Below are 12438 nucleotides of genomic sequence, written 5' to 3'. Positions count from 1 at the left end.
TGTTGCTCTTTAGTTAAAGGGAGGGTGCTACAAATATAGACTCCAAGACCATGCATATATTTATCTGAATCCTTACAGCAAAGAGGAGGGTATCCTGTCATGTTAAAGTAGTTAGAGGGGATTGACGGTCATTCCATCTCATAAACACTTATCACAAGTGGTTTTCAGCTTTAATAAGTGTTGATTCATTATAAAAACAAAAGCAAAGATTTAAGCAGACAACATTTTTGTCACTCTGTACTAAACTTCTCTCTTGCTACAGCTGAACTAAATAGAATGCTCTATTTAGAATGTTTTAATAATAAAAGAAAATAAGTTTTTTTCAGTGCTTATACAGTCGAACCACTATACACAATATTACTGTTAAAAAAGAATATAGCACAAAAAAATGTATGATGTACTTACCTGTTAGGGTAAATAAAACAATACACTAAAATTCATTCCGTATTTTTGTTTAAAAAAAAAATCACGTTTTATCAGTAAGCGGAAAATTGTCTTCATTACTACAACATTTAAGAAAGATTTAAACACTATATTTTTTTAAGAGTATTTAAGTGGTGTTAGCCAGTTATGCATTTGATTTTTCCTCACAAAGTCATCTATATAACATAAATCTCACCTGTCTGTTTAAATGTATGTATGTTTGTATGTCTGCCTAAAACTTTCGACAGAGGCGACATATTTTTACTAGATCAATATCATTTTGAAGCTTGACAGTTCGGACAACAAATATCGAAAAATTGACCAAAAACATTAATTCCTTCACTCTCAACTGGGCACTTTTCTACAGGGAGGGGGTCACTTTTTTCATCGATATTTTCGAAAGTCATTGCCTCTTTTCGATTGTTTAGCCTTAATTTAAACCTACATCACTTCCAGTTTGGTGATGGACGCAACAGCAAAGACGTCACTTTTTTTTCACATTCTTTTTCTCCTTCGCCGTACAGGTTCGAGTCTGGCTGCCTACTACTACTTTTTTTTTTTTTTTTGCTAAACCCACACCTCCAAACACCCGGGCAATGCCAGGCACCCAGGCTAGTTCACTAATAGAAGTTGGTTTCATTTTTTATAAACAAAAATACTAGATAATTATTTTGTTGCACTGTGTTTTTTGTTTGTTTTTTTACCCTAACAGATAAAGACATCTTAAACATTTTATGCTTATTTTCTTTTTAACAGCAATATTCCAGATAGTGGTTCAACTGATTAAGCACCTTTTTTTTTTTTCTTCCTGAAGGTATGAATATTGAAGTTTCTTTTTAGCATAACCAACTTTGATCCTTACCAAATTTGCAAGTTTATGTTGGGTAATTTCTAGCCCCTAGTTGGGGGATACACACAGAAAATAAAATTTAGTTTTAGACAACTTTCCTGATATGTCATCAGTTCATCATTTCTGCAATTAGATTTGCCTATGTGTGTTAGTTTTGGGGAAAATAAAGACATCAAAAAGTGTAGTATCTGTTCTGATACTACACTTCATTTTTTTCTGTCCTCAATCAGCATGAGAGAAATCCACATTCCAAGTAAAAATTCTTTATTATACTTACATATTAGGCAAAAATAAGTATCCTTACCAAAAACTTTTAGGAAAAATTATAGAGTAGAAATGTAATTAAAAATAAAAAGCAGTTCTTGTGTTTTGCTATTTACAAGGCAATACACATAAACCAGGGGCGGATAAGTTTTATGTTCCAAACCAAAGTGACACTTTTTTGGCAAGCTGGATTTTCACCCACATTAAAAACGGGCCTTGTGTCTAACTCTGTCCTTGTGAGGAGGCAAGTACAAAGAGACATAAAAATAGCAAAAAAACAAATGAATAAAACTGACCTTTAATTCAGTTCCAAATCGTCCATCCCAGAATGTAATCCGTCCTAGAGAATCGCCACTCACAACAGTCATGTCCCTATAGAGGTAAAACAATAGATCAAAAGGATTTTTTTTTAAATTGCATTACAAGTCAAAATTCTTTGATATACTTACATACGGGGGGGGGGGGGATATGATATTTTAATTTGTCCACATTTCGTATATATTATTATAGAGTTGTGATTTCAAAAGTAAATAAAATGTATTTGGGTGCCATCAGCTAGAATCGAAATCAAAACTGTAGCATTCAAAGCTGATGACGTAACGACTGCACCAACGTGACACGCATATGAACTGATTAAAAATTAAAAATAAACTAAGATGAATGTTCAAAATGTATAATGATTTTTTTCAATTTTGACTCATTTTTAACCTTTTAAAAACTATTTTAACCAGCTAAACACCTATAAAAGAATGGTCCATAAAAAAATCTAATCATTCGAGGCACCTAGCGCTGCTCTGTGACTTTTAGTTTCAGAAGTGATAGAGTTTGAAAATATGGAGACAGGCAGACATATAGCCTTTTATATATTAGATTAGGCAAAACTAAGCATCCTCATGAAAAATTTTAGGAAAAATTATAGAGTAGAAATTTAATTAAAAATCAAAATCAGTTTTTGTGTTTTAACAGTCTGCTATTTATGAGAGTGGCAATATGCATAAACTAAGGGAAGATAAGTTAGTCTGTTGCTTAACCAAGTAATAATGAAAAAGAGAGGGGAGGATACAAAGAAGATAGGAAATTAGAAAGAAAGAAGGTTAAAGAGGATTAAGGAAAAGAAAGAACAACACACACACACTGAAGTGGGTAGAGAAGGGCAAAGAAACTGAATGAGAGAGGAGGAGAAAGAAACTCCTGAAGAGGACTGTGGGGGTACAAAAAAAAAACAATAAATAATGATAAACCAAAAAGGGGTGATGGGAAGAAAGGAGATCATAGGAGAAAAGAAGAGGAAACAAAAGAGGGCAAAAAAGAAATGAGGGAAGGAAGAGGGCAGAAAAAAAAGAAAAAACAAAAAAAAGAGGAGAGATGGAAAACTAAAGACATTTTACCATCACAGTTACATTTAACAGTAAATCTATTTTTACTGATTTATTTGTGAAAGACTTTTTTTATATGAATAAATATGCATAGATTTGTAATTTAAAAATGCGGCTTTCAGTTGTCCATTTTCATTCATATTTTATGTCACTTTACTATCTTGGTATCCTACATACATTGCTATCGGCCATCTTAAATTCATATATATATATATATATATATATATATATATACTAGTAAAAGTACGCGTCATTGACTGGATTCAAAAACAGCCTACAGAAAATGGACTCTGATTTATTAAAGTATGATAGGTTATGAAAAGGAAGGGTTGTAAAGAAATAGCTTCAAATTTGGGGGTATCAAAACAAACGAAAAATATGATGAAAGTAAAAATAAAATAGATAAACCCCATAATTTATTATACCATACCTGTTCACACTGAAACATTTATCACAATATTCTGTGGATCTATATTAAAAAACCTTGTTAAACTTTGTGACATATTTCCATTCTATGGAGGTCAGGTGAGAACGAACACCCCATAATTTTATTATACCATATTTCATCAAACTGAAACATAATTATCAAAGTATACTTACGCAGATAGATATGAAAAGTCTTTAATTAAACTTTGTGCCTATTTCCATTCTATGGAGGCCAGGCGTGAACGCAGACCCCACAATTTTATTATATTACCCCTATTTAAGTTAAAACATACTTATCAAAGTATTCTTATGTACATCTATATCAAAAACACTTGTAAACGTTTTTTTTTTAGTTTTTAAATCTTTTATTTCCATATTTTGTGGACCAGGCACATACGCAGACCCCACAATTTTAATGAATCATCATTATGCCAGATCAAACATACCCATTCCTGTGTCTTGATACATCTTCTATCATTATATGTGATCAGTTTTCTATAATAGTCAACCATATAGGAGCTTATTAGTGACCAGACACACACACAGACGTTCAGCTTTATATTATATATATATATATATATATATATATATATATATATATGTATGTAAAAGGCTATACGTCTGTCTGTCTGTCTCCATATTTTCAAACTCTTATCTCCTCTAAAACTAAAAGTCGCAGAGTGGCGCTAGGTGTATCAAATGATTGGACTTTTTACAGACTGTTCCTTTATGGATCTTTAGCCAGTTAAAATAGTTTTTAAGGGGTCAAAAATAGGTAAAAATTGAAAAAAATCGTTATACATTTTGTACATTCATCTTAGTTTATTTTTAATTTTTAATCAGTTCACATGTGTGTCACATTGGTACTATGGTAATATCATCAGCTTTGAATGTTACAGTTTTGGTTTCAATTCTAGCTGATGGCACCGAAATACTTTTTTTTTTTTTTTGCTTTTGAAATCACAACTCTATAATAATATGTATGAAATCTGGAAAAATTAAAATATCATATTTAAACGTATTTTACGCTGGGCAAAGCCGGGCGCTCCCTCCCCTGCTAGTATATATATAAAAGAATAAAAGGACAAAAGCCAGTACGTGTAAAAAGCTGTTGAGAGGTTGTCTCCAAAACCGTGTGTATTCTCTCCTGATTAGCTGATATTATCTGGAAACCGAAGTATAATACTTCACAATTTAAAACAGCTTACAACTAATTTACAAATGGAATAACTACAAACAGAAGTTGACAAAATGATTCCTATTTCTATTCTGAATAGGTGACACTAAGTGAAGGATGAAGGGATATACTTCACATTTGAAAACAGTCGTTTGAATAAAACTGGACAGAAAAAACATCAAGCATTTTGATTCTTCCTTTCCATTTTAAATTCATATCTGCAGACTACACTGATGCAAGTGATAATATGATACAATGTTACGAAAGTATAAAAAAGAGAATGTGCATATTGAATTAATAAAAAGTGAATCTGCATAACTCATGCCACCATTATATGCCTTAATTTAATTCAGTTCGTCTTTATCCATTACACCTCTGCATTATATTGCCTTCTATAAATTACCTTTATATACAAGCTAAACAATGCTTGAAGAAAACTACATTAACCTATTAATAAATAATTAAATCGTTTATTAATAAACAATCGCATCACTCCAAAATACACTTGCCTTTTCAGTCGCATAAACCTTTGACAACAATTTGCATAAAGGTGATTTTAAAAAGGAAATTCTGGCGAGAAAAGCTGCGATATAAATTGAAATGTTCAACTCACGTCAAAATCTTGATGCACCAGACGATGCACTGTCGTGTTTTCTCCCTTTTCAATGTGAATCGTTCAATTGCAATGCCAGAGTTTACACTCCACACGCGAATGTTATCAATGCCGCCCGTAACAATCACATCTTCGGACACATGCCAGTCGAGGCTAAGGATTCGACCTAAGAGAAGAAAAAGTCAAGATAAATATAAAGAATTGACTGTATAAATCTGTATTTTTTTTGGTGGTGAATATGACATTGGTTAGGACTATAATGCCCGTGATGACTGTCATGTTGACAATATCTATCAGTTTAATCACAGCCATCCAAAATAACAAAGGTGACACTCACATCCAGTAAAATAAAAGCAACTCTGATAAATAATCAATTCCAATTTCAACCCAGAAACAACAATCTATCCTAACATGTAAAGTTATTTTATCGGATTTTAAAGTCACACCCAAATAGTATTTAAGCTGAAAAATCAAATTTTGCTTCTGATTAGCCGGTTTTAATCTATTATTGTTGTATTGTGTTATTGGGGATATAATACACACTTTTCATAGCTAGAATTTATTACAAAAAAAATTACTTATTCCAACCGAGGCAACTTCTAAGTTTGTTTTGATTTTACTTCAGTCAAAGTTTTCAGAAATCAAGAGACCTTCCTCCTGGGGCTAATGCTGAATTTTTATAACAGACACATAGATATTCGAATATGCCATTAAAGTTCTCCTTTATCTCTCAAACACTGAGTTAGTAAAGAAGTTAAGATAATTTTCCTCACCTAAATTGACCATTTAAATATGTTATAGTGTACCTTTTTATACTGTATATCTTTCTTGTGGTCTCACTAGATTCCAGGACAAGAATTCATCTAGTCTGGTGGAGTATCCAGCTTCATGCATTATTCCTCGTAAAAGCCAGTGTGGGTTTTTTTAACATGAAAGTCACCGCTTATCAAGGCCCGGAAGCCACTCTGGGATAAGGGTTATTGCGTGTACAGTAATCAATGGGATAGTATTGTAGTAATAGTTAGTATTGGAGATTTGATAAAGTGTCTTACTTAAGGGGGCAATTCATCAGGAATTTGTTTATGTTGCACTTGAAGACATCCAAGTTGTAGTCAGGTGGGAAACAGGCAAACGGAAGAGAATTCCACAGGCGTGCACTTCTGTAGAAATCTTATTCAGGCCGCGAATACTATGTGACTTTAAATATTTAATCAAGGTTTACTTTTAGTGAAAAGTATCCTCGTGCCAGGTTGTCCTGACAAACTTCTGTACAGACTTTAGACATTCAAGGTGTCTAATGAGTATTAAAATTCACTCCAGTAGATATTCAAGTTCTCTCAAGTTCAAATTTTCATATGAATGTGCATCTATGTGATTGACCAACAGACCTGAACAATATTAGAATAAGAATTCTTACTCAATCAAATCAAAACACAATTTCAACAAAACACAATTCATTAACTAAGAGCTGAAGGGCTATCTCTTTCTGGGAGGCATACAAACCTCAACCTACTGTGAAATGCCCAAAGAGCCAACTGCTCTGCCCTGCTAAAACATGCATAGATACCACAGGGTCCACCCCAGAAAGATCACTTGAAGTAATGATCAACCATATCTACAACTCTGGCCAAAAGTTTCGCAACACCATAAAAAGAAATCCAAGTTCGATAGCAAATCACAATTATTTTTGCTCTATCATATTAAAACGATAAAACCATTTTCAACTAAAAAGAAAAATTATTTACATTTAAATTTGTATAAATTTAATATGCCACATTTATTCTTCAGTACGATTTTTATTTATCTTGGAATTGATACGATTGATGCTTCTAACCAATTGATGGTAGGTGGTTTTTTTGGATATTCAAAAGATGATCAACATCTGGTGTGAATTTTCTTTGTCTGATCAGCAATTACTGAACGTGTGGTTTAGTAGTGGTATAGAAGCCTCAGATCACACAATATGCTGAGGACTGATGTCAAAGAAGCCTATGAAAAAGTCACTTTTGACAGGAAGAAATAATCAAAATCAATTTGTCATATTCATAAAGGGTATGCTGTGGAAGATTGGAAAAAAGTGATTTTCTCCAACAAATCACCTTTTAGCTGCTTTGCCAATAGTGGGTTAATTCGTCTGAGAAGACGCGTCAGAGAAAGATTCCATTCCAATTGCATAGTGTCCACAGTCAAGCATCTGCATCAGGTGCATATTTTCATGGCATCAGATAATTAGTGATATAACTATAGGTGAACTAATTTTGAATTGAAAGCCATGTTTAATTTCAGAAGAGTTTCCGATGGGTAGCTGATCTGTATAAGTCTTGGAGATGAAAAAGAGTTTTTGGTGGGTAGTTGATCTATATAAGTCTTAGACTTTAAAATTTTGCAGGCAAAGAACAAAGATCTTTCTCATGTGGACTTGAAAAAATTCTAAAAGATTCAATATTTTTATGGAGTAATTCTGCTTTTTGATTGGTTGCTAGCAGAACGTAGCACCATTTGAATGGTCTTCCTATCACCAGTGTCTATAAATAGAACTTTTCAATTATTTTTAATCATGCCTGTATTCATATCAAAAAATATTGCAACACTAATGAACAAGGAATGGTACTAGAATAACATCAAAAACCGCATACTATTTACTGGTTAAAAGCATTAATTAAATCAATACCAAAATAAATAAAACTTGTACTGAAAAATAAAGAAAGTTCCATTAAGTATTAAATCTATTAAATCTTTTTACTTGAACATGGTTTTAATTATTACTTCAGCAAAAATGATTTTAGTTTGTTTTCGGTAATTCAATATTTTATGGTGATGCAAAATTTTTGGCTAGAGCTGTACAAGCATAAAAAAAACTAATATATCTAGGAGGTCCTGTATCTTGCCTGTCATTACTTTAGTCAAAACATAACCGGGTTATAAATATGGCATAGAACCTCATGTCTAAAGGTATATTATTTTCAAAAGAGGACACATCAAATTCTGGGTGGCGAAAATCCAAAAATCAGAGATATTTCCCACATCTTGGGTGATGTTTTTTTTTTATTTTTCAGTTAAATATTACTCAAGTCTGTCATTCAGATACATCACAAATATGCAACCCAAAAAATATGCAACTGCCTAATACATGTTTATATTAGTATTCAACATTAATCTATAAATATAAAAGTGAAAATGTATGTATGTATGTATGTGTGTTCGCTTTTTCTGTATGTCTACAAAAGGCTTTTTTCAGAGAAGCAGTTGGTCGGTTCACAACTTTTTATATCACATATAAATCGTAATATCTCACAGTTAACAACGAAGCTCGCCTGTCTATTTAATTTGCTCGATTTCGGGAAGATAAATATTCAACATTTGTCGCTCGCCGCATGTGGGTTAGTTTTTTTCCTATAACATCTTGGGAAAATAAAAATAAAAAAAAGCGTTCCGCAGTAAATGAAATACTATCCCGCAGTCAAACTTGACCTCATTAACTCATTAAAACGGGCACCTGCCAAATCCAAGTAATTAAATAAATTCAAACATGTTTCCGTTAGCATCTCACGGTGGGGCAATGGTTAACGTCGCACGTTTTTTTTTTCACACTTTAATTTACAACTTTGCCTCAAGGGTTCGATCCTCATACTTACTTTTTTTTTTAAACCCCCCACCCCCGGAGTTTCCACACACACCTCCGTACCCCTCGCTAGTCAATTTATAAAGAACAAATAATAAGGGAAATAATTTATTACATGATTACTTTCCTTTAATGTTTCAGAATACTTGGTAAGTAATAGGAAATAAGGAAAAAAAAACTGAAACAAAATAAAATATACTTCTGAAAATAACAGTGGAAAGAATAAAAAAAAGAAAAAATATGCTAGTCCGAATCAAATATTCATATGTAAAAGGGATTATTATTTGAAGCCGAATTTAAAAATCCAACAAGATAATTTTTATATGTTGTCTTTTAACAAGACCCAGGTCTAAGAGTTCTTGCTTAATAATAAGTGTAAGATGAATAGATTCTGGTCCAGAAAATAGCAATTCTCCCCACTTTGTCAGAAACATAGCTCATGGAATATGAGGGCTAAAAGACACAATAAGAAAAACAAGGTTGCCGAAAATAAACCCAAGATTCACTTTCTACTCTCCTTATAGATAAAATTGTATTGAATATGACAAAATAAATACAAACCTTCTTGTTTACTGAATGCCTTCAAATATTGCAAGTCATTATTTTCAACATCAAATAATACAACAGCACCTCCATCAGTTCCGACCTGACAGGAAGAAAGAAAAAAAAATAGTTTTTCATATAATCATTTTTTTAATGCAGGTCCAACATAGATTTTTCCTACAGCTCTTTAAATTTGGGCAAAAATCACAACAGGTAACATGATAATCTAGCTGCTACCAGACTACTTTAATGGATGGCCACAGATTGCTCTGTGAGTGGTGCACAATCAATTTAATGCACCTGCTGGTGGTAGTTTTCCTTAAGATTATACAGAGTGTCCAAAAAGTCACTGAAGGGTTGAAAATCTTTGTTATTTTACCATTAATGATTATTTTTCTCTATTTCAAATATTTTACGGATAATATCTTGGGATTAAATTATGTGGTTCTCTTAGAATACATCCTGGAGCCCAAAAGGTTGCCTGTTTTAATAGTATCTGTCTTGTATACATAGCTCATCAGCTTTTTGAGATGAAAGTAGAACGATTAACTTTTGAAACGTCCTTTTTATGATAACACTCGCTCCGGACGCCCATGCATAGCCATCGTTCATTGTTGGTAAGAGTGCACCGAGAATAGTGCTGACTATGTAGAAAAGTAAATTCCAGCACACAAAAGATCACTCGTTTTAATGGTAATGCTCCGGTATTCGTAACTCTTTAACTTTTTCAGTAAAAAAAAAAAAAAATTAAATTTTTGGAACTACACTCGCACGTATGTATAGGGTGTCCAAAAAGTCACTGTATGGTTTTATATCTTTTTACAATAAATGGGTGTTTTTCTGTATTTTAGATATTTTACAGATGATATTTTGGAAATTTATTATGGATACGTATAGCATTGAACAACGTACGAAAATTGTGAAATTGTTTTACCAAAATCAGGGGTAAATTGTTTTGACTCAAAGAGCTTATCGACAGCATTTTCATGTAAGAGATAGCCCAAGTCACAACAATATTCGAAATATTGTGCACCGTTATGTTCACAAACCCCAAACAGTGCAAGAATTGAAGGAAATCATCAGGAACGAAATAAAGGAGTTACATTGCAATCCAGAGATTCTGCAATCTGTCATAAATGATGTTTTGGAAAGAGCACAAATATGCAAAACTGAAAATAGGCAACATTTAAAAGACATTATTTTCATAAATAAAGATTGTTTGAATTTTGTATCTTTTTTTTTTAATTTCCCAATGTTTTAGTCAGATTGTGTTAAAATTATAGAAAGATATCAAAAATAAAGAATCTATTTAAGTTCAAAACTCTTCAATGACTTCTTGGCCACCCTGTATCTTGCTTTGTTTAAATTTTAACTTAGTAATACTTAACAGGCAAATTCAATTGTAGTGTTAAACATAAACACTGGTTTTATGTTTCTGGATTTTTGAAAAGAGGAATAATTATTTGGATTATTTGAACTACTGTTCTCATATTGGCTGTTCCTATTTACAATGTCTCCCCACGGGACAGAGTTAGACACCAGGGTCGTTTTTAATGTGGAGAAAAGGAACAAAAATTAAAATTGTCTCAGTCATGAAGGATTTCTCCTCCACTAACAGAGAACAAGAAGTTGAAATGCAGCATCTGAAGAACAGATGCTACACTTTGATCTTGACCCGAAGGCCAAGAATTGATCTGCGATAATTCTCATTTTGGCTGTTATTCAAACAATGTTTCAGTCAATTTAACGTTCAATCTTCTTCTTCAGATGTATCTTGTCAAACTCGGAATCTGCACAGAATTTCAATCCATGAAGGGTAGCATGCTTCCGTTCTATCAGCCATGACTGGGTAGAAATCCTAAGTAATTTGAAATCATATTTTGAGTATCACTTCGCAGATTGTGGCGTAAGAGATAAAGCATGTTGTAAAATTCAGTTATAAGTTACACTCTTCTGGAGGTTGAAGATTCAATCCAACTTTTTCTTTCTTTTTTACGGAAATCACTCTAGACAAGGCATGACACAATTTGACGTCAGGAGCTTAAAAAAAAAAAAAATCCACTTCAGGTCCAAAAATTAGCCAATGATGTCAACCGGATAGATTCCGACACAGAAAACAGCAATTCTTCTCTCTTTGTCAGAAATATTACTCATGGAATGTGAGGACTAAAGAACAATATCAGAGAAGCGAGAGGTACGACGCTGCCAAAAGTAAACCCAAAGCTCACATTCTTCTCTTCTTGCTCACCTCAGGTTTTTGAATCTACAGAGGCATCGTTGGAACAGAAAGTGACTGGAGATCACTTAATTGTTGACTCCAAATCGTCACGTCTGTTCAGCCTTTGTGAGGGATGGCAGTGATAAGGATAAATGAAGCAGGTTCACCTCACCCAAACTTTTTTACTATCTTGACCACCCACAATGTCAATTGTAATGGAATTGTTTGTTTGTGCAGTTAAAGGAACCAGTTTTTTGGTTGGTTGTTTTTGTTTTATGGCATATCAACCCTTTTCAGGTTATTTAATGACGAATCCAATGATTTTGAAGAAAATTTTTTTAATAGGATATATTTGTTTTTTCAAGTCAGTTTCTATTCAACCCATAGTTGGAACCCTAACAGGTACTACCTCTCCGGGTCAGAGTGGACCTGGGAGCAATGGCAATTAAAGGGTAGCTCCATGCTCCCCAAAGCCCGCAAGCTGGAGCCTCACCATCGGATATCGTTTAAGGTCATATCCAGGACCCCAGTTTTTATAAATGTGTTTAAATGGTCATCCTTGCTCATTCATATAGTTTAGTCCATATATCAAATCCATCACTCTTTCCGCTTCTCATAAAATATGGTTCTCTCTATCGCTCTAAGCATTTTTTCACACCTGAAGCTATTTTTTATCTCTACATATCTACTATCAAATTATGTATGGTGTACTGTTGTCATATTTGGGCTGGTGAATCCATGTCCTATTGAAAGGTCCTTGATATATTTCAGAAACTTATATATAATTTGATTAGACCCACACTTTCTCCTTCACTGCAACCTCTTTCTCACAGACGTGATGTTACTAGTCTCAATCTTTTCTGTAAATCATATTATGGCAGGTGTTCCTTAGAATTGTCCGATCTATTCTCTGATTTCTTTGTTTC

General features: G+C 33.1%; 1 protein-coding gene across 1 annotated transcript in view; it reads right to left on the bottom strand.

The window, feature by feature from the left end:
• Positions 1–12438, bottom strand: part of LOC145277716 (U3 small nucleolar RNA-associated protein 4 homolog) — an 80394-nt gene that overhangs the window by 51842 nt on the left and 16114 nt on the right. The window contains exons 5-7 of the mRNA XM_080129415.1: positions 9313–9397; positions 5130–5295; positions 1834–1909 (exon numbers count right to left, since the gene is read on the bottom strand). Coding sequence (XP_079985541.1) covers positions 1834–1909; positions 5130–5295; positions 9313–9397 — 327 coding nt within the window. The remainder of the gene's footprint in view (positions 1–1833; positions 1910–5129; positions 5296–9312; positions 9398–12438) is intronic.

This window comes from Euprymna scolopes, chromosome 6 (assembly GCF_053919585.1).
Source record: "Euprymna scolopes isolate OS-2025 chromosome 6, ASM5391958v1, whole genome shotgun sequence".
Lineage (NCBI taxonomy): Eukaryota > Metazoa > Mollusca > Cephalopoda > Sepiida > Sepiolidae > Euprymna > Euprymna scolopes.
Note: the sequence above shows the minus strand (reverse complement) of the source record. Positions and strands in the feature narration are given on the sequence as shown.